The sequence below is a fragment of the Neodiprion fabricii genome, chromosome 1 (genome assembly GCF_021155785.1).
Source record: "Neodiprion fabricii isolate iyNeoFabr1 chromosome 1, iyNeoFabr1.1, whole genome shotgun sequence".
Taxonomy (NCBI): Eukaryota; Metazoa; Arthropoda; class Insecta; order Hymenoptera; family Diprionidae; genus Neodiprion; species Neodiprion fabricii.
The window spans coordinates 27137097-27159946 of NC_060239.1; the positions used below are offsets into that span (position 1 = coordinate 27137097).

At 41.5% G+C, this 22850-nt stretch overlaps 1 protein-coding gene across 10 annotated transcripts in view; it reads left to right on the forward strand.

The window, feature by feature from the left end:
• The window catches only part of LOC124184742 (obscurin), a 43658-nt gene that overhangs the window by 20097 nt on the left and 711 nt on the right, over nucleotides 1–22850 (forward strand). For 5 of the 10 annotated variants that reach the window (XM_046574840.1, XM_046574848.1, XM_046574790.1 and 2 more), the window contains 25 exons: nucleotides 2030–2122; nucleotides 4367–4531; nucleotides 4629–4766; nucleotides 4863–5334; nucleotides 5670–5921; nucleotides 6710–6745; nucleotides 7941–8189; nucleotides 8276–8417; nucleotides 8500–10382; nucleotides 11085–11237; nucleotides 11540–11644; nucleotides 14017–14419; nucleotides 14595–14778; nucleotides 14955–15255; nucleotides 15382–15960; nucleotides 16079–16503; nucleotides 16602–17365; nucleotides 17490–17791; nucleotides 17883–18802; nucleotides 18933–19372; nucleotides 19538–19676; nucleotides 19739–20208; nucleotides 20555–20788; nucleotides 20883–21027; nucleotides 21142–22793. In XM_046574840.1, the coding sequence (XP_046430796.1) occupies nucleotides 2030–2122; nucleotides 4367–4531; nucleotides 4629–4766; nucleotides 4863–5334; nucleotides 5670–5921; nucleotides 6710–6745; nucleotides 7941–8189; nucleotides 8276–8417; nucleotides 8500–10382; nucleotides 11085–11237; nucleotides 11540–11644; nucleotides 14017–14419; nucleotides 14595–14778; nucleotides 14955–15255; nucleotides 15382–15960; nucleotides 16079–16503; nucleotides 16602–17365; nucleotides 17490–17791; nucleotides 17883–18802; nucleotides 18933–19372; nucleotides 19538–19676; nucleotides 19739–20208; nucleotides 20555–20788; nucleotides 20883–21027; nucleotides 21142–22793 (10646 nt within the window). Of the gene's footprint in view, nucleotides 1–793; nucleotides 932–2029; nucleotides 2123–4175; nucleotides 4198–4366; nucleotides 4532–4628; nucleotides 4767–4862; nucleotides 5335–5669; nucleotides 5922–6709; nucleotides 6746–7940; nucleotides 8190–8275; nucleotides 8418–8499; nucleotides 10383–11084; nucleotides 11238–11539; nucleotides 11645–14016; nucleotides 14420–14594; nucleotides 14779–14954; nucleotides 15256–15381; nucleotides 15961–16078; nucleotides 16504–16601; nucleotides 17366–17489; nucleotides 17792–17882; nucleotides 18803–18932; nucleotides 19373–19537; nucleotides 19677–19738; nucleotides 20209–20554; nucleotides 20789–20882; nucleotides 21028–21141; nucleotides 22794–22850 lie in introns of those variants that run through there. The other 5 variants (XM_046574857.1, XM_046574866.1, XM_046574817.1 and 2 more) reach the window with 5 other exon arrangements.

Here is a 22850-nt window from a genome sequence, read left to right on the forward strand (position 1 = left end):
ACAATTGATGAAAATCTACAATTACATAATGGCGAAACGCGCGGGCGCCCGCATCCAGCCCTCGAAATAGAAGCGTTTATTTTTATCGAGTGATCATCCGGCGTCCTCTTCTCTTTTACTACGCTACGTCTCTGTCTCTCCCGCACAACCGATTACAACGCAATGAAATACCCCGCCGATGCGATATCAATCCGTGACGTTATCGTTCTAGCCTGCAATGACGTCACTGGCGATGAGGATGGATTAGCAAAGATAACGCTGAACCTCTTGGCCCGAAATTCTCGTTACGCCAACTTTTTCCCGAGACCTATCATAAATTTAACCGAAATTCCTGGAACCATGATCACTAACTCAACTGCAGGCATGAGAAAAAAAATCGAAATAAAATATCCCTTCTAATCCAGACCGCGAAAGAAAAAAAATATCATTAAAGCAATTTAATACCTAAAAGTAAAAACAATTTCCCATTGTCACCAGAATTTGGGGCACCGATTCCGATCGCATGATCCTCGACGAATTCAACAAATTTTGCGTACGTAATCAAAGCCGTGAGATCGACTGGTAGCCAGACAACTTTTGCCGCCTTGAAATTTAGCGTATTAGATGATTTCGCAAATTTCCGCAACTCGTTCGCGGATGTTGGAAGTGGCGCGAACGTTCTGCAGAGTCCGATCTTGCTCTCGGGCGATGGGTAGTGGTCAGTTTCTCCCTGGCTAAGTTTAGCCAGAGCCATATCGGTTCTACGGCTCCGTCCCTCCCTTTCTGTCCCTCCCGAACCCCCCTCGGGAATCGGCGCCGCGGGGGAACCACCGGCTTTTGCTCTATCCGAGATCCTCCGCGAACTTACGAACCAGTCTGCGACGAGCACGTACTCTATCCTAACGGCCATCCGACGTCACAGTAGTGTTTAGTTCCCTTGGCCCTTTTTAAGGTGTGTTTTTGTTTACGCAAGGGACTCCCCCCCCCCCCGCCTCCCGCCCCGCAGCTCCACCCACTTCCTCCCATCAATTTACCGCGCGGCGAATGGCAAATGGCGAATGGTGAATGGTGATTGGTGGTGACCGTCTCTCTCGAGTGTCAAAAGTGGTTGCGCCAAAAATACACGTGATCCGCCGGATGAATTGACGGTGGTATCGAATTACTCCGGTTACGGAGTACTCGGTCTCGGTTCATCCGGTTTTTCTTTACTCAAATCCGTTCATTTATCGGTGAAAGCTTAAATATTTGATCCCTTTCCCTCGCCACTTTTAGCGCTTCTTCATCGTCATTTTTCACATTACTACGCGCATCAAGCTTGGCAATGGTCCAGGTCGAAAAGAGGAGGTCACACTGCGCGCTAACTCCATTAACCTGGAATTTTTATTCGGATTCAAAAATCGTTGACATACTTTCAAAAGAAAATTTGCATATATTCGGAAATTCCGACGCTGTCGAATTTACGCGGAACCATCGAGAAGTCTAACTTCGTAGCTCGCAATTGACAACAAGACTTGATTTCGTCTATTGCACTTCGATCTAATTTTCACATAGCTCTGTCTCGTTTCACCAAATGCATGATTACCGTTAAATAAATCCGAGGTATCAAAATAGAATGAAGTAAAGATCCTGCATACCAAGTCTCGATCATTTACTCAGTCACTGTGACATGAACGTGAACGTTCCAGTTTGAATTTCAAACGATACATTACGTCATGTCATCGCTTTAAAATTTGTCCTTGCTTGTCCGTTTTCTTTGCTTTGTTAAGTGTTTCAATAAATGATAAGTAATTGATCGAATCCTTAGCGACATAGCCAGAAGAATTTGTTTTTCAATGTTTTCTAAACAGTCTTTATTGCTTATTGATACGAGGAACAGGTGATCGAATAAATGTTGATCAGTAAATTTGTCCGCACGGGTGAATCGGCCGGAGGTTCTATTCCGCGCCGCTCAATCGTACAGGCTGAAAAATATTTTTTTTCTTTTCGCCACATCTTTTTCAACCACGTATTTATAGATTGTATTTGAAAATTCTTTTCACTTTCTGTCCAGGAGCTGAGCCAGACTCTCGGAGACGACAAGAGCGTTTCGGAGCATTTGAAGCTCCCGATACAACGCATCAACGACTACCAGCTCCTTCTTAAGGTAAGCCTGCACCAATCCTTCGGTAGAACAGAGGTTCGGGTTATTTCTCGGCTCGAACAACCAGTCGCAGAAATTTTTACGTGGGAGTTGCCGACATCCGTTATCGGACTTGACTTATTCTTCACGCTATCGGATGCACGGCGAATTTATATTTGGGGACGCGATCTTCTTGCTGCTAACTGATAGACAAGGCCTGGCAAAATGCCCTAGCCAAATAGCAGCCACGCCTTACTGAATCCGGTCTGAGCGCACAAAATTGATCAATTTCATTTAATTACTCGTAACGCAAAATATATTTTGAAACTGTGATTTGGTAAGTTGGAGATCGTCCAAACCAGCAACCGAACCAACCGCCTTCGCCAATTTCTTTTTCGAAAGATCGCGGGTTCCAGGCCACTAAATTCATCGCAACATTTGACGATGCGTTTGTTTGTACGGTGAATAAATCATCCAAGGCGGTTGCACGCAGCGTGCAGGTGAAAAAAAATCCGCACGTTGCCAGATTCTCCCAAATTTTGTCGCACGGAATTATACACTTCGAAAAATAATATTCGAAACGAATCGCGTATGACGATTCGACAGAAATAATTTCCACCGGATGAAATCCCGCGAGCGCATTCCAGTATCTATGACGTGAAATTATAAGCGTAAGAAAAAATATTTATTCCATCTGACGTTGTGGGCTGAATATTCGCATCAGTATGCGAAAATTGCTGAAATCTGAAAGGAGAACGAGACGCGGACGTATGTACTCCGTTAACGTATTGCAATTTCCTTAAGTGCGTATGGTGAGGATCGTTTTGGCAGTTACAAAGTCCGAGAATGCGGCGCTAACAGATATACGAAATACTTTCGAAACCGTAGCATCTCACATGCCTGACCTATATATTTACAGTTGAGATTTTCGTGTGACGAGTAAAAATAGCACATTGCCAGAATGTTACCTTGAAAGTATATCCACCCTGGATCGTTTTGTCCCTGCACGTATGTATCCGCAAACTCACGCGTTTTCGATAATCAATCTGGATGGAATCATTAAAACCGCGTAAAAATAAGCGGATAAAAATGTTTTCAAAATATACACGCGTGCTTTCGTTCGCTGAAAAATACGACCGCAGCTGTGAATAACAATTGAAGACCTTAGCAATGCGGAGCGATAAAATTATATTAATAAATGGAGATTGTCAGTGGATTTGGTCAAATTTACTGCTCATTTTTCAAAACTTAGGTAGACCCCTAATCGGTTTTATAGTACCACATTGACGTGTGTTTAGAAATTCTCAATCGTGATGGCGTGGCTAACATTCGCTAAACAAACTTTCAACCTCGAACAGCACAAGTCAGATTACTTTCGACTCTTGTTCGCTTGTTAACGAATATACTGTATTACCCCGTGTAAACAGATCGCTATGCCGAGACGCAATTCTGTTAGCGTCGAAAAATTCAAAAATCCTCCAATCCAGCTCAATGACAGTAAATAGGATGCGAATGAAACGCGGACTGTCCGTCTCTCGTTGGAAATTCGTTCTTTCTAGCCTCGGCGAGATATTTTCAGGCGCGACTCGGCGAATTCGAAATTAGTTCTATCCGGAGCCTTCATACTTTCCGCGCGAAAAATATTCCCATTTCCTAAAAGTGCATAACATTATCCACCGATGAGAATTCTGCAAAAATAGAATTAACGCGAAAATATCGGATGATGTAATTATGTATCGGTCCGTTACCGAACGCGTTACGTGTAATAACCACGCATATACGTAATACGTTACGAAGACGTGGCAAAGAGCTGGAAGACAGATATCTGTGCCATCGTGGTAATAAGACTGTGACATGCATGTTTACGCTACCGATGTACGGAGGCGGGGGTGCGATGGGGGGATTCGGGGGTGACAGAGGGGGGAAGAGGAGAGTGGGCGACGGACAGATTTAGCGCGCTAAAAACAGGTCATCTTTGTGCCACCTCAACGCCGTCTGTCCTGCTTGTCCGCCGCTTTTCAGACGGCAAAGAAAAACCGTGAAATTGCTATATCCAAGTCGTGAGTTTTGTACCGAAAGGGGGACGGAAGGTGAATGGGGTGAGAGAATTTTAGAATAGAAAGCTGAAGGCCGACAGGTCGTACATTCTTTATGCGGTGTAGAAAAATGACGCGTCTTCTCGATTACCGTCAAAGTTCGCTGAACGTTGTATTCAGGAACAAACGAAGTTTGAACAGATGTAACTTACTGAATAATGGAAACTTTCAGGAGCTGGTGAAGTATTCGACCCGACTAGGCGAAGACTGCGACGACCTCCAGAAGGCTTTGGAGTTGATGCTAGGCATCCCTCACAGGGCAACAGATAATAAGTTTATAAGTAACATCGAGGGATACAAAGGGAATATACACAAGCTCGGGAGATTGCTGACTCACGTGAGTGCAGCTTTGACTTTCCGATATCCGTGTCAAGCTGCAACGACGAAGCTCACAAGTTTCGACTCTTAATGTCTTGGAAATGTTTCTATTCTAGGAATGGTTCAGTTTCATCGACAAGGACAACAAGAGTAAGGAACGATATTTATTCCTCTTCAAAGCCCGAATCCTCGTTTGCAAGGTCAGGCGCATTTCGGAAGACAGATCAGTATTCGTCTTGAAGGATATTATTCGAGTAAGTATTTCCTGCTCCTCCGTCACTCCGCAACTAATTCCCCCCCCCCCCCCCCCCCCCCTTCTTCCCGCACTCATGTAATTCGTATCCTTCCAGCTGCCGGAGGTAGAAGTAAAGGATCACCCTGAAGATCAGCGGAGCTTTGAGCTGCACCACACGAGTCCAGGCGCGCCTGGCTATCCCATCACTTTAGTAGCTCACAAGGACCTCATTAAGCAGTACTGGCTCAAAGAGATACGCCAGTACGCCAGCGACGTAGTCGCACTCGCGGAACACGCTGCGGACGACCTGCAGCTGACGGAGGTGCAGGAAGACTTCAAGGACTCAAATCACGTCAAACCGGAACCGGTCAAAGTTGAACCCCCGAAACCCGAGCCACGGAAGACTGTTTCAGACCCCAAACCAGAACCTACGAAACAGAGTACCAAGGCCGCCAAATCGGAGGAGACCAAAGGAACTGAAAAGGGCCAGGAACTGATCGAGAGAAAAGTTGGAGACGAAGGTAACGAAATGTCGGGCCGGTACTCGTCAAGCCGGTACAGCTCCGCATCCTCCAGAGTGATTGAGGGTAATTATTCAAATTCTTTACCATTGTTTCATCACCATAAAGCCAACGAACGCCGTACTTTGCACTGATAAGTTTTGTTCGTCATTGTTATACTTATATTGACGCGACTGGTTACCGTTGATTTTATCATTTCAACGTAGTCAAAGTCGCCGTAAAAACAAGTCATTCCCTCGCTAGTACTGAGCTCGCCTGATTCCATAACGCATCGTGAGAACAATCTAGCACACATCGCTTGCTCCGTACTCGCGACGAGGTGACATTTGTGCCAGATGCAACTTAGCGGCGTATCTCAGGTAGGCCAACGCTTCATTTCGGTTAACTGCTGACTGCTGTAGAGTACTCGTCCGTGTCAAGCAGCCGCAATGGCATCTCTTCCTATACGGAATCGTCGCTGTCGGCAAGTGCATCGAGAAAATCCTCCTCTGCAATTGGTTCAGAAGTCACGTCTGAAAGCACCAACTCGTACACCACTGCGATTGGGGGTTCGAACTCGATCAGTGAAGTGAAAACAACGAAGCTCGCCCTGACGAAGGACGATTCCGGAAAACCAGTTTTCACCAAGACCATCGAAGGCTGCAACGTTGAACGTAAGTTTCAGACTTGGGCCATTTTTTGGAGGATACTTATCGCGACGCGAAGCAATCCCTAAGATTTACGAACCTACCTTTTCATTTGGCCAAGTATCTCAAGGGTGCTCGTGTACAGATCACTCTGATTAATGTGTGTCATAATATAGCGCATGTGTTAATGAAAGATCTTAGACATTATTATGGACAGTTAATGTCGGTTTCAAATGGTAGGTTGAATTCAGAATCGCCTCAACACTTCTGATTCAGTTTTTTCGTGATGTCCGGCCTAAAAGATACAGTATATTGGCGCAGTAAAACTAACTGTGGGACTCGTCAGTATGATTATTATAGGTACTTTCAAAATCCAACTGATATAGTAGCCCAAATTTTTCCCGGTATACTGTGAAAATATCCACACTAACTGTCAATAGTCGATAAAAACAATTGCATCAAAAATCAATAAAACGATGTAAATGCGAATGCTATTCTGCAGTCTGATCACACACCAACTACTTACTTTGTACTACTGCATTACGGTATTCATACATAGCACCGAGCACCGTATCCAATGACGTTTCGTTACCTACATTTACCTGAATACGACGAATTGTATGTGCACAATGATCCATAATGAAACACCAAGTTTTTTTAAAACACCATACAATATACAACATGCATAGATATTGGATAGAGATGGTAATTGGCGTAAGTGAACCTGATGATTTATCGACGAATGATCAATAGGTGTATAAATAAAAAATAGGAAAAGAGAAATAAGTCGCTATAATATATTTTTATTGTTCTAGCAATACGAGCAAAACAGGCATTGATACACGCAATAGGTAAAGTCGTCGTAGCCCGAATCACCCATCACTTTCTTCGCCTTTTTTCTGTACTTTACATGGCCTCGTCGATTTTTATTTTTCTCCACTTAGCCTCTTATAGTAGCTTCTGAGTATACGCTTCTAGCCGTGACCTTAGATGACACTATTGCTTCTAAATGCTAATTTTAGATGTTGTCAATCATTTACTTCATATATCATATACACGCACACTCACACACACATAAACATAAGTAGACGTTTTTTTGATTTTTAACCTGATTTTGAATTGGAAAACTCACTAACTAAAATTTTTTATTTTTTCATTTTCTTCTGTTTATTTTCAAAATTATATATAATCTTTACCAAATTTTGGTTTATTTTTCGTTTTTACTATACTCGGGATCTCGAGATTTATCGGCACCTAAACTTCAATACATGCAAATAGATTAGCAGCTATTTTGCGAGTAATACAAACCTCCCACGTATACGTCGGATTGATTTGAATTTTTAAACAACATTCACAGCTCATGTTAAATCCATAATTATTAGTGGTGAAATACAAAAAAAACAATACATCTGCTTCTATACCCGAGAAATAAGGGCAGGATAAGGATCGTGTATGTATAAACGATATAAATCGACGTTGTATCTAAGGAAATATACCTATATATATGATTGATATACGTGGAAGATATTATTTCGATTTATGGGGTTCGGTATCGATAAAACGTACAGCACACAAATTTTTCAGTAAACAAACATCACACAACATATTCAAAAGTACATGTTGTCCTCTAAAACTGAATAAAAATACAATTTACTATTCTGGATGTTGGTGATGGTAATGTGATGAAATCTTCTCGTAACCGCAGCTTCTTCAAGTTCATTATAAGTTCGTTATTATTTTCCATGCAATAATAATGTTGTTTTAACCCGAAAACTGCCTGCGAATCGAAACGCATCAGTGAGATAAATTCCACGAGCGAAGTCGAGATATGTTCGCAAATTCCTGGTTTCTTGTTAAATTGTTCTTCTAGTACTGCTTACCCCTCTTACACAACTGGTTGAAATATCGTGATTCAGTCAATGTGTAGCTCTAGAAGACTTTCTAAAAAAAAAATGCTAAATATTTTATTTTGCACATCTAATTCTGCGAATCCCGATCGCATACTTTTATCAATCGATTCAATAATTTCTTTTTACTCAAACATAGCCGGAGAGAGCGCCACGTTCGAGTGTACATTGAACGATAATGACTCGCCGTCAAGGATGCACTGGCTTAAGGACAATAAGCCGTTAGATGACAAACTTGCGGACAGAGTGGTGACTAGTGCCGAAAACAACAGCACCTTCAAACTAGAAATTGCAAATGTCTCGGAATCTGACTCTGGAATTTACACTGCCAGAGCAGTCAATAGCGATGGCATAGCAACTTGTACCGCCCAACTCATAGTTCATGAACGTAAGTGACGTAGGGATAGTGATCAAATTTTTCTAAATAACAGGTGAAGTTCGTGACAAAATTTGTTAACGAATGATATTTTCCAGTGACTTCTGAAGAACGGAAAGCCAGGGCGGAGGCGAATGCTCCGATATTCTTAGTGCGCCTGAAGGACACGGAACTTCTGGAGAACACTTACTTACGGTTCATGGTTAAGATCAAGGGTGATCCAAATCCTGATCTTAAATTGTGAGTATAAATATCACGGAAGTGGTAAACGCTGTACGATTGAATTGTTGAACTGCTGAGCTTACGATTTTTACGCTCACAGCTACAAGGACGACGTCCTTATCGACTCGAAGAACGAACGTATCAAGATTGTAACTGAGAAAGCAGACAAGGGTTTTTACGAGTTAGTCATTGCAGCTGTCCAGCGAGAAGACGCTGGAAAATATTCGTGCACAGCGATGAATCGGTTCGGCGAAACGTCTTGCGAGGCCAAGGTTACTGTCACTGACGAAAAAAGCGTATTTGCCGGTCTTCCCGAAGGCTTACTGGAGCCCGGTGTGGAACCACAATTCCAATGGCTCAGAGACGGTCAACCGTTCGACCCGGAAGAGAGATTCAAAGTATTGTTCAAGGACAGCGAAGATACTCTGGCTCTCGTTTTCCAACACGTGAAGCCAGAGGATGCAGGTTTGTACACTTGCGTTGCTCAAACCAGCACTGGAAACATTAGCTGCAGTGCCGAACTCACGGTCCAAGGGTCTGTGAACCAATTGGCGAAAAATCCCGCAAAACCCAAGCTGGAAACGGAGTTTAAACAGTCTGAAGTAAACGCAGGAGGATCTGCAATGCTCGACTTACAGGTTCAAGGTTTCCCCAAGCCTGAGATCAAGTGGACAAAGGACGGCGAAGAGATACTGGCCGGTGGAAGGATCAAATATCTATGGGAAGATGAGGAATCCCTCTCGCTTGTGATCAAGCAAGTCACAGCCAAGGATGCGGGCACTTACACGATCAAGGCCAAGAATGAATTGGGAGAGGACAGCACGCAGATTGAACTTATCGTAAAATCTGCGCCAAAAGTCACGAAAAAAATGACGGATACTACCGTCATGACAGAGGAGACCGTAACAATGACTGTCGAGATCGAGGGATCACCTGTACCAGAAGTTACATGGTATAAGGATGGTCAGTTGATTACAGAATCGGAGCGTATCAAAATTACAAAGGACAGTAAGGGAGCGTACAGCCTGACCATAAAAAATACTAGAATCGAAGATTCCGGATCCTATTCCATAGTGGCCAAGAACGAAATTAGTCAAACTTCAGAATTCTGGAACTTCAGCGTGAAATCACCTCCGAAAATTAAAAGGAAACTTGGAGAACCGAAGGTCATCAATGAAGGCGACAGCCTGACATTGTTGATCGAAGTTGAGGCTGACCCAAAACCAACTATTAAATGGTTTAAGGACGGAGAAGTAGTCAGTGAAACTGAGCGTATAAAAATAGTTCAAGATGGTGACAAATACATGCTGAAGATCACCGGCGCCGTTAGTACCGACGCTTCGACTTACAAAGCGGAAGTTAGCAACAAGCACGGCTCGAGCGTTGATGAAACGAAAGTAAATGTACGCAGCGCGCCTCGATTCAAGACCAAACTGAAAGACGTAACGGCCAACGAAGGGGACTTGAACATAGAATTCGAAGTCATAATCGAAGGCTTCCCAAAACCGAGCATTCAATGGTACCTGGGTGACGTTGAAATCACGGAAACGCGGAAGGAGTATACTCGCATCGAAGAGGGAGATAATTACAAGCTCATTATCAAGGAAGTGAAGACTGAGTTGTCCGGCAAATACACTTGTAAAGTTAAAAACGAATTTGGAGAGAATGAAAGTAGCTCTACGCTAACTGTGCACAGTAAACCGAAGATCATAAAGAAGCTGACGGATCAAAAAATCACGGAGGGAGATACTTTGAACTTGAAATTCGAAGTGTCTGGCGTGCCAGAGCCTGAAGTAAAGTGGTTTAAGGATGGTAAGGACGTCTCTGCCGATGCGAGGATCAAAATCACTAGGGACACCCAACGTAAAGAGAGTTACGACTTGACGCTCAATCTTGTCAAGGGTTCCGATGGCGGGTTGTACGAGGTTCGAGCAGAAAATCAAATGGGTGTTGTCACCAGCAAGAGCAATGTCATTGTTCAAAGTAAGCATTACATTAGTTATCAAAAGAAAAATACCTGTAATCTACGCTGTATAATATCGTCAATAATTCGTTTTGGTACTGTGGTAAACCAAATTGGCTAAGTGCTGATGAATGATTATCGTTAAAGATTGAAAGTTAATAAGACATTATAAAATTATACAGCGTAGAAAAAATAGTAGCAAATACAGATATAGAATCCACAGCCTTGTAGCCCTGTTAGCATACAACTTTTTGAGAAGTCGAACATCAATTCTCCATTTTTTGCCAGCTGTCAGTAAGTATTGAAGTAACGGATACACTTTTTTCCGCTTTTCAACTTCATAGACGTGAATTATGTTCAAAGATTTTATGGACAGTCGCTTCGTATGAAGTAAACTTTTTTCCTGTGGACTGCTGAACTTACCCGCGATATATACCCAGTATAGCTTCCATACCCCATACAATCGAAGCTTCTCCGTAAATGCCTTTTGTTTTGTTAATTAAATGCCTTTCGTTACCTTTCATTTTTATGTTGTCCACATTATTCGTTACATGTTGTTTTATGCCAGTGGCAAACATTTTTCTTTTTTTTTTTTACGTACATGTATACTTTCGTTATTCCCATAGATGTTCATTCATGTTATTTTTATTACCACCATTATCCCATTCATATTAATAAGTATGAGTGTGTGATCGCCTATTAGAAAACTTGTAATTTCATAGCGAAATCAGAAGAAATTACAGAAGAAAAGAAAACGCTGAAGATGGAAGTGACTGAAAATGTCGAAATAGACGAGGAAGCTATAGCCCCAAAAAAAGTAACCAAAGAAGATCAAGCTCCGCCTAAACAACAAGCTACGGAATCAGAATCTGAAGGTAAAATATCGAAATTCCATCCAATCACCGTCAAAATTACGTTGCATGTAATCAATTGACTTTGGCATATTTACGCGACGGTAAAACATGTAAATACCTTGCGGTATGTGACTAAACAAGTAAACCAACTACACACCTAAAAAGACATGTACATAAAAAAATATTTAAAAATGATTTATCCGTCACGAGTTAAAATGATGCGTTAACAATTTACCTAATTATTGACAGAGAGTAAAATCTGAATGGCTAATAGCGTGTACAATAGCGTAGAGATAGTTCTAGAGGATGTATAATACATTCAGGTCGTGTCACACTGGAGAAACAGAGCATCCAAGTTATCCGAGGGGAGGGAGATACGATTACCATATCTGTTGCCTCCACCACTACTCACGAAGCTATGCTCACAGGTAATATTGTCTTATCAGACGCACAATCAACATTGAACACTTATACCGAAATAACTTGAACACAGATCGATTTTGTAACTCAGTAATATATCACGATGTTTCGTCATTAAAACAACACGTCTAGTAAAATTAAATCGTTTTAAAATTTCAATAATCAGAAACCGATTTTCGCTGATGCTTGAGCATGTTTCGTTTCGTTTCGTTTTTTTTTTTTTTTTCCTTACCGTTTTTAAAATAGTTACAAAATCTTGTCAATGACTCGCAGATTCATACACATGCAAAATTGCATACAACACATTATATCACACTGCGTCGCAAGCTCGTGTTTAAACAACAATAACCGAAACTATGCTAATCTACGTGATGCGCTATCGCTTTAGTTTAGCTATGTATCCATCTCTTGCGTAGGAATTTTTTTAGAGTTCCGGATATGTGTTTGCGTTAATATTAGATAACGGCGGTAGTTGATCGCGAAGTGACAGGCAGACCCTTCACAGGTTCTGATGAGATGCATTCTATTAGCAAGATGACGACCACAAAAGTCGAATGCCAGGAAATAGGCTCTGAGGGACCCGAGGTAGAAGAGATTGCCTCGTACAGCTATGTCATCCATGAAGATAGTAGCCAGAAGCCTTTAAATGGAGTATTGATCGAAGAATTTTCCGAAGGTGAAGATATTAGAAAAAAAATTATTGTAAACAGAGGGGTTTCGATAGTGTCTGTGTCAGACGACGAGTCGACCTTAAAAGCAATCTCGCGAGACGTTAGTACTGATGACATCCATAACGCAGACTTGTGGGAAGCGCAAAAATTAATTAATGGATCATACGAAGAATTTTCAAGTCCCAAGTTTGCCGAGGAATTCAACTTGAATGATTATAAACCGCAAATGGGGATGAAATTGAACGAGACTATTATAGAAGAGTGCTCTGTTGAGGAATCATTGTCGGAAAGACCAACCAAAACCGATTTACAACAACCGGAAACGCCGACTGTCGAGAAAAGTAAACTTCGTCGACAGAGCTCGAAATTAGAAACATTGGATACGAGTAAAGGCGAAAAAGTTGAAACGGATTTACCACAATCGGAAACACCAATTACCGAAGAGAGTAAATTGAGTCGACAGAGCTCAAAGATAGAAAAACTAGACACAAGTGAACGGGAAAAGATCGATACTGATTTACCAAAACCAGAAACTCCAATTGTTGAACAGAGCAAACTCTCCCGACAGAGTTCAAAATTGGAAAAACTAGAATCAGGTGAAATAGAAAAAGTGGAGACTGATTTACCAAAACCAGAAACTCCAATTGTTGAACAGAGCAAACTCTCCCGGCAGAGTTCAAAGTTGGAAAAACTGAATGTTGGCGAACCTGAAAAAGTCGGTAACAAAGAATTCTCCCGAGAGAATTCGCAAAAAGGTGTCAGGGATGACGACGAAGGTACAAACGAGGAAATAGAGGCACTTCTGCAACGTGTTAAACAGCAGCGCAGCGTTCTTGGAGATATCCTGAATAAAGAGGAAGAGAGGGAAAATTCAGGTAAGATTCGTACGTGCAAAATACGGACCTCTGAAGAGGTTGGTAAATTACAAAATCTTGTATCTTCCTACTCTTCGATCGTCGTGTGCCCAAATTTTGTAACATTCTACACTTACTCTACCTATGTATGTCATCTCGTGTCTCTAAAAATTGTTTTCATGCATCGGTGATGTTAATCCACCTTGTGAATTTCTGTATGATGAAAGAATTACTTTTCTATCTTCACTGGTATTTTGGTTTCTGGAATGGCATTCAGTGCAAGCACTTGTCTTGAAATTAGTATCAATTTTATGTTACGTGTAATTTTTGTACCGAACGTGATTACGTTAATGTTGAATGTGATATGTAACTTCTTGTCTTTACGTTGTGTTTTTCGAATATTTCATGGGCACTGAAGAATGCGTTTGAAGATACTTCAATATTTTATTGATTGTTCGTCAAGTATGTGTAATTTGAAATTGTAATGCTTTTTGCACGCATTTACAAGGCGCATGGCTTGCATGACACACCAAGTTAGTCTTAGTATCTGGAAAACCGCTTGCCGTAGAAGAAACTAAGATTTCAGGTACGTAAAATTACAATTAATTTAAAACACCTTGGAAAGGCAAAGCGAATGTATTATAATGACAAAACTGCAGTAAAATGTAAATTTTAATGGAATGCGACAATTTACCACGAAACATTGATTGGAAATGAGTGAATGATGATTAGAACTGAATATCAAATATTATTATACATTCCAAACTGTCGTTTAAGTGTACGTAATATTTGCAGGGATTTTTTAGGTGTATGAAAACTCATTTCACTGACATTATGATTAAATCCTTTCACCAGCTTCTCCGGAGATCGTCAATTCAGATCTTGAGGACCGCAAAATCTTCGAAACGCAAAGTACAACCTTCGAGATCAAAGCAACTGGTGTACCAAAGCCTGAGGCTAAATGGTTTAAGGATGGCAAGCCAATTAAAATTAGTGATCGCCTTAAATACACGAGCAGTGGAGACTTTTTCAAACTCGTATTGACAAATGCACAGCTTGAAGATGCTGGTGTTTACCAGTGTAAATTGAGCAATAAATTTGGAGAAAAGACTCTGGAGGGAAAGTTGACAGTCGCTTCTACTACTGAGTATCGAAAGCCCAGATTCGTCGAACCATTGAAGGATGCTGTTGCACCGGCTAACGATCCGGTCCAACTGCAAGCAGTTCTGTTGGCTGATCCCGTCCCTGATGTCGTCTGGTGAGTTATCAAAGTTTAAGAAATTGTATAAAAGCAAGGAGTTTTTTTCAGGTTCCTATATCAACTTTTTTTTCAAGCATCCAGCTTTGCTATAAAGTCTCCTGATTGTAGAAAAAAATTAAAACTTATCAGAATTCTCTGTGCTTGGGGTTTCATTCAATAAAGATTTTTAAAGGTCGCATGGCGCAAAGGTAATATCACCAACTGATCGAAACGTTACACTGAAACTGGAAACTAAGGAGGTCGAAGATGGATTAAATGAGTGCACGTTTACGCTCGCCATTCCTCGCAGTAGCGCTGAAAATACGGGCAATTACACTCTGAAAGCTAAGAACAAGTGGGGTGAAGGTGAATCCAGTGTAAGTATTTATCTCTGAAGATATACAGTGTACTTATAAGACGATGAATTTATTTATAGTCTTGCAAAGTTGCTCTACCTTGTTGAATCATGCAGAGATGTACGAGTTACAGTACTGTGAGGACAACGTTTATTAGACAGAAAAAACACTTCATTGATTTCAAAAATGTCTTCCAGGCTCGTTTAGATATTCTGATTCGGCCTGAAATACAAGAATTCAGGGATTTGAATGCTGCACCCGATGAACTTACCCAGTGGGAAGTCGTAGTCGAGGCAAATCCAAAACCAATAATAATGTGGGAAAAAGATGGCAAGGCTCTCAAAACTGATGATCGCATTCAAACAGTGGAAGATGCGGACAACAATAAATTTAAACTTGTCATTAAAAATCTGAAACTGGACGATGTAGGCACATATAAAGTCATCGCGAAAAATTCACAAGGTCAAGCTGCTGCACAAGCCCAGCTGAAGACTCATGGTGAGTTAATTTCCACACCTTTTATCGAGCAACGGATAATAATTACAAATATCTTGATTATGATTCAATCATTTGCAAAACATCAGAAAATATCGTAATTTCAATGCCATTCATTGAAAATTTTAGCTGATGCACCACAGTTCATCAACAAACTGACCGACAAGTCATTCAAAGATCAAGACGACGTTCAGCTCAAAGTTCGAGTCAGCGGACTTCCCAAGCCTCAGATCAAGTGGCTCAAGGATAAAACACAGATCACAAACGACGAACGCTATAGCATTACGACTGATGTAGAAGGACAAGTAGTGAGCAGTCTTCTGATCAAAAAGTTTTCAGCCGAAGATGTGGCAAAGATAACTTGCATAGCATCCAATATCGCTGGAACAGTTGATACCTCTGCTCAACTTTCATTGGCAAAATCTGCGCCAACATTTAGTCGTACACTTCCTAGATCAGCCGAAGTTGACGAAGGCGAACCACTCGAGCTGAAAGCTAAGTTAGACGGCAGTCCAATCCCTTCGGTAAAGTGGTTCAAAAACGGAGAAGAAGTCAAACCTGATGGCCATATAAAAATAGAGTCTCTGCCCGATGGTACTGTTAAGCTCACAATCGAAAATGTCAAGCCAACTGATTGCGGAGCCTATAAATTAATTGCCACCAATCCAAACGGAGACGCTGCTGCTTTGTGTGCCGTGGCTGTGAAGCGTAAGTGTATATTAAATTGGATGGATAAAAAGTTGCAAGCATAAACGGATGTCAAATTATAGATCTTGTACCAGATTTTGTGGTGTGAAACTTGATGGTGTCAATTTAATTTTTACAGCTGAGCCAAAGAAGCCAAGCTTTGTCAAAGGTCTCGAGGATGCCAAGGCTATAGTAGGCCAGCCTTTGAAATTGGAAGCTCAAGTGGTAGCATTTCCTAATCCTCAAATACAATGGTGCAAAGATGGTGTACCAATTAGACAAACTAAAGAAGTCAACTTTTCTAATGATCCAAATGGATTGATCGGATTGTCAATTGACAAAGTGCGACCAGAAGATGCTGGCACTTACAGCTTGGTGGTAATAAATAAGCTGGGAGATATCACTGGCGTTGCAAAGGTAGAAGTTGAGGAAAAGGAACGGAAACCGGCCTTCTTAACTACCCTACAGCCACTTACGGTCGTTGAAGGTTTCCCTGCTAAACTGGAAGTGAAAACTATTGGAAAGCCACCCGCACAGCTCAAGTGGCTCCATAATGGCGTAGAGGTTCGTAGTCACAGACAAATCGAATCTCCCAATTCTCATTCTCTATGTTTACGGGTTTCAATTCATGAATACCATACTCATTAAAATCATGGTCTTAGGTAATACCAGACGGTCAACATATCAAGATAATAGATTTACCAGATGGAACACACGCATTTGTTATCGACAAAGCGAGACCTGAAGATTCTGGAGAGTACCAGGCGGTTGCCACTAATAATCAGGGCTCAGCTTCTAGCAAGGCGAATGTAGATGTTGCTGGAAAAGGTCAAAGTGGTCGTCCAGAAGAGAGACCTGGTTTCTTGAGTCCGATGCGTGATGTGTCCGTTGAAGAAGGACAACCTTTGGTACTCAGTGTGCCATTTGTTGGTAATCCAATTCCCGATGTCAGTTGGACCAAAGATGGAGAACCCGTTGAACCAAGCGATAAAGTGATGATAACTTGCGACGGAAAAAAAGTTGGTCTCCAAATCAACCCATCATCTCTCAAGGATGCCGGAGTTTACGGATGCCGTTTAGTCAGTCCTCTTGGTGAGGATGCTACTAGCGCAACAGCTACCGTTCGAAAGGTATTCCAAGAACCAACGTTCACTCAAAAGTTTACGGACTTACAACAATTGCCAACGTACGACGCTAAGTTTCCTGCTCGCGTGGACGGCATACCTCGGCCAGAAGTATCATGGTACTATAACGATAAACCAATTCTGACTGATACTGACAAGTACAAGATAAAACGAGACGGAGACGCGTGTTGCCTCTATGTAAGAAACTGTACACCAGCCGATGCTGGACGATACAAGTGCAAAGCTGTAAATAGACAAGGGGAAGCCGAATGCACCGCAAATTTGGAAGTTGTAGAAAAGATGTAAGTATTTGTACAAGAAATAACGCTAAATGTATAATTTGAGAAGTGGAAAGACGATGATGTACCTTCTAGACTTTTTCATTAGTTCAGTCGCAGGCATTTACGATTTTATTTAAACTTTCAGTGAGAAAAAACAGAAAGTTGAACCTCCGTCCTTCCTCAAGAAGATCGGAGATTGTGAAGTGTACAAAGCAATGACGGCTAAATTTACAGCCTGCATTACAGGATATCCTGAACCAGAATACGAATGGTTCCACAATGACACTAAAGTGTGGCCGTCCGATAGAATCCGCATGGACAAAGAGGGCAGTGGTCTTCTACGACTAACCATTGCTGGTGTTTACGAAGGCGATGTAGGGAAATACAGTTTGAGGATATTCAACCCTCATGGCGAAGATATTTGTCACGCTGAGATGACCTACGACTGTAAGCATAGAATTCAATTTATTGTCATTCAACTATCGTTTACGCTGGTTTCTGTAGAATTTAGCTTAATATCTGATATAAATGTACACAGCCCTTGAGCCTCGGACGAAGAAACCTTTGGCAGACCAGTATACGGACTTTGACAAGTACCAAAAATCGGGTGCACCACTACCGTTAGCAGACAAACCGATCATCAGTCGTATGATGGATAGACACTTGACACTTTCGTGGAAACCATCAATCCCAATCGGACCAAGAACACCTGTGACCTACTCTGTCGAAATGTGTGAATTGCCGGATGGCGACTGGTTTACCGCACGTTCTGGCGTCAGAAGTTGTTGTTGCGATATTCGTAATCTGGAACCGTTCCGTGATTACAAATTCAGGATTCGAGTGGAAAACAAATACGGCATCAGCGATCCATCTCCGTTTGCTCAAACTTATAGATCTAAATTAGAACCTGAGCCACCTAAGTTCTTCCCTTATTTATCTCCGGGTATTGATTTCCGACCTGAAACCAGTCCCTACTTCCCTAAGGACTTTGATATTGAAAAACCACCTCACGATGGTTACGCTCAGGCACCGAAATTCTTGAGGCAAGAATGGGACACTCAGTACGGTGTTAAAAACCATAATTGCAATCTATTTTGGTTCGTGTATGGATACCCAAAGCCAAACATGCAATATTATTTCAACGACGAGCTAATCGAACCTGGAGGACGCTATGACTACAGCTATACCCGAAACGGGCAGGCTACCTTATTCATAAACAAAATGTTAGACAGGGATGTAGGCACGTATGAAGCTGTAGCAACTAATGAACATGGAATGGCAAGACAGCGAGTTCGTCTAGAAATTGCTGAATACCCTACATTTATTCAGCGTCCTGATGAGACCATTATTATGTTGAGAAAATCAGGAAGGATTGAAGCCCGCGTTATTGGTGTTCCATATCCAGAACTTAAGTGGTATAAAGACTGGAAACCGCTAGCCCCATCGTCCAGAATCAAGGTTAGTGTCTCGAAAATGATTTATGTTTACCTATTTGATATACATTTTAATGGATATTTGCAGCGCCAAGATTCTCAAATAATTGATAACCGTATAAGAAGTAGACTCATGGCATATTTTTCATCCACAGATCCAATTCGTCGAACCTGATATTTCCATTCTGATCATCAATGATGCCATTAACAAAGACGAGGGTTTATATTCGCTTAGTGCCCGCAACGTCGCAGGCGCAGTTTCAAGTTCAGCTATGGTCCATATAGAAGAAAACGAGCAAGAGTATGGATATAAAACGTACACCAGGAGCCGAGAAATCAAACCACGCACTAAACCACTTGGAGATTTTTACGATTTGGGTGATGAATTGGGACGCGGAACTCAGGGTGTAACATATCATGCGGTGGAAAGATTAACTGGACGTAACTACGCAGCGAAAGTTATGCACGGCCGCGGCGAGCTGAGACCATTTATGTACAACGAAATGGATATTATGAATAATCTTAATCATCGCAAACTTATTCGCTTGCACGATGGCTATGAAACAGACCGGACTTTGACACTAGTTACAGAATTGTATCCTTTTTGACGCGTTATGCTAATGGCATGATGATTCCACTTGTTATATATGGAGTCCATACGTTTAATTGTAGTTGTCCCAATGCCCTTGATATATATCACACCACACTTTATGCATTCGACACAGATATAAAAGAAATGTATCCTTAACACACTGCTTAGAGCTGCTGGTGGAGAATTGGTGGACAATTTGGTACGTCAACCATATTATACAGAGGGTGATATCGCTGGGTACATTAGGCAGATACTATGGGGCCTGGACTACATGCATAGCAATAATTATGCCCACCTCGGTTTAACTGTGAGTAAAAACTAACAAATAAATCATTTTTATTCCATCACACAGAAAATTTATTTCCACAGCTTGGAGACCTTCTGATTTCTCATCCAGGCGGAGATGATCTAAAGATTGGAGACTTTGGATTATCCAGAAGAATTACTTATGGAAAACTAATGACACTGGCATATGGAATGCCAGAATACGTTGCACCAGAAGTGGCTAATAACGAAGGTGTGAGCTATGGTGCTGATATGTGGTCCCTCGGTATTATTACGTATATCCTCTTGTCTGGAAATTCTCCATTCCGGGGTATCAATGATAGGGAAACTTTGACGAGAATAAAAGAGGGCAGATGGGAATTTGACGATAGGTGGTCACACATATCTGAGGATGGAAGAGATTTCATTAGAAAACTTCTAGTCTATCAATCTGATGGACGAATGGATGTTTCAACAGCACTGCGTCATCCTTGGCTTAATTATGCAGATAAAATGCCATTGGACCCGTACAGAATACCATCTGAAAATTTGAGGAATTACTACAATCTCTACAGGCAAGTAGATATATACACTATAACGCAACATAAACTTATCTAGATCAATGGCAAAGGATAAAAGTGAACCGTGTCAGTCACAGAATCGGAATAGATGGCATTGAGAGTACCAATTAATTAACCCGCTTCAAACCCCACTCGAACAGTACTCGTCAAAACGCTGACCAAGTTGTAACTTGAGCCGTTACAATCTTTGAATACTGCTTATCTTGTTATGATAAGCATTTCCACAATACTAATAGGAATAACATTAATAATACTCATCTGCACGTACTTCAAGTAAGGGAAACCAACGTGATACTCAATTGTAGTGAAGTAATCTTTGTGAAAAATGTGTTATGTACAGGGATTGGTACAGCAACGCATCGTGTCGCACGTGGTATCGTAGAAGGAGGTTGAGTGGAGCATTCGAACACCCATCTAAGATGGTTTATCCTCCTGGACAAAGTTACACCCCATCGCCCAGCCCTGACAGAAGCCTTACTCCAAGAAACAGGCCACCTCCACGATCATGGGAAAATCATATTCCGTCAAGAGAAGCAATCGATACAGAGATTGGAGTTATCAAAAACGAAAGCCAGTATGTTTACAACTATTAGAAGTAATACTTTCATAGAAAGGAAATCAAGTTGTCTATAATTTTGAACTGTTCATTAATCATAATATTTTTGCAGCTATCAGTATGGACCTGATACATATTTGCTACAGCTGCGAGACACTGATTTCCCTGTGCGTTTGCGTGAGTATATGAAGGTAGCCTCTAACCGAGCGTCAGGATACTCGCGTACTCTTCTTGATGACAACAGTTATGATTGGAGGGTGAGGACAAATTATACAAATTTATGTTGATTTATGAAATTGTAGACGAATTTCAGTCAATTCTAATAACATCTAAGCTGTTATAACGATCTAAAGTGAAAGAGTTACTTTCAGACACCAGTCATCCGGGAGCGACGTCGCTTCACTGACGTTATGGATGAAGAAATTGACGATGAACGTAAAGCTAGAATCAACAAATATGGATCAGCAGATACATACACCTTAAGACGTTTACGTCATGAGCTGGGAACTCGTCTGGACAGCTATGCTGAAGCGGAGGCTTTACTAGAGACAAAGAAAGATGGACATATGCCATTCTTGCGTGAAAAACCACAAATTTTACCCATCGAAGCTGAGAAACCAGCACGGTTGGTATGCCTCGCAGTTGGTAATCCTAAGCCATCGGTTCAGTGGTTCAAAAATGATTTAGTTATTCAAGAGGGAAACAGAGTTAAAGTTGAAGAAGACAACGAAGGCAGATCAATTTTGACATTCAACCCTGCAAAAGACTTCGATGTAGGAATATACAAAGTTGTAGCCAGAAACAAGGTAGGGCAAACAGTTGCCCGAACAAGAGTACTCCTTGCGACAGCTCCATCGTCTCCTGATTCTCCGCAAACACCAGAAATTTCTGACACTGAAGTTTTACTAAGATGGAAACAGCCCAAGGATGATGGAAACTCCCCTATACTGTGCTACAACGTGCAGTACAAACCCGAAAACGCAATGGATTGGATTGACCTCGCTAGCAACATTGATCATGAATTTTATATTGTTCAAGACCTGAAGCCAAAGACGAAGTATTATTTCAGACTTGCCGCTAGAAATCGTATTGGTTGGAGTGAGAAGGGAATTCCAACAGGTTTGATAGAAACAAAGGAAGAAGGTACCCCCAAAATTCAAGTTACCCGTGCCATGAAGCATCTGCAACAACTAACTGACGCCGGGCAAGAAATAATTATTGAAGACAATAAAGCGGGTATCGATTATAGCATCGAAGATAAACCTTTGGAATGGTCAAACGAGGGTCAACTGAGCGAGAAATATAGCTTTATATCGGAATTATCCCGTGGACAGTTCTCCGTTGTTGTAAAGGGAGTCGAAAAATCTTCGGACAGAGTGATTGTGGCTAAGATTTTAGAAATTCGGCCAGAAACCGAAGCTCAAGTTGCAAACGAATACGAAACATTGCGATCTTTGAGACACGAAAGAATAGCAGTCTTAGAAGCAGCTTACAAAACGCCAGGAGCTTCGGTTGCTGTTTTAATTCAAGAAAAACTTCAGGGCGCTGATGTCTTGACCTACTTATCTAGCCGTCATGAGTACACGGAAAATTGTGTCGCCACAATTGTGACACAAATTTTGGATGCATTGCAATATCTCCACTGGAGAACTTTGTGCCACCTAGATATTCAACCCGACAATATCGTGATGGCCTCAGTCCGTTCTGTACAAGTAAAACTAGTAGATTTTGGATCTGCTCATAAAGTTACTAAATTAGGAAACTCAGTTCCTCAAGTAGGACACCCAGAATACAGAGCACCGGAGTTGTTGAATGAAGAACCAGCCTATCCACAAACGGATATATGGATGGTCGGTGTTCTTACTTATGTTCTTTTATCAGGAGTCTCTCCATTCCGAGGAAAAGATGCGGAAGAGACGAGACAAAATATCAGTTATGTTAGGTACCGATTTGAACACCTCTACAAAGAGTTGAGCCAAGAAGCAACTAGATTCCTCATGCTCGTATTCAAACGAACTCCTAGGTCAGTTATTCAAATGCGTAATTAACATTATTTAAAATCGGATGTTATTTTGAAGAT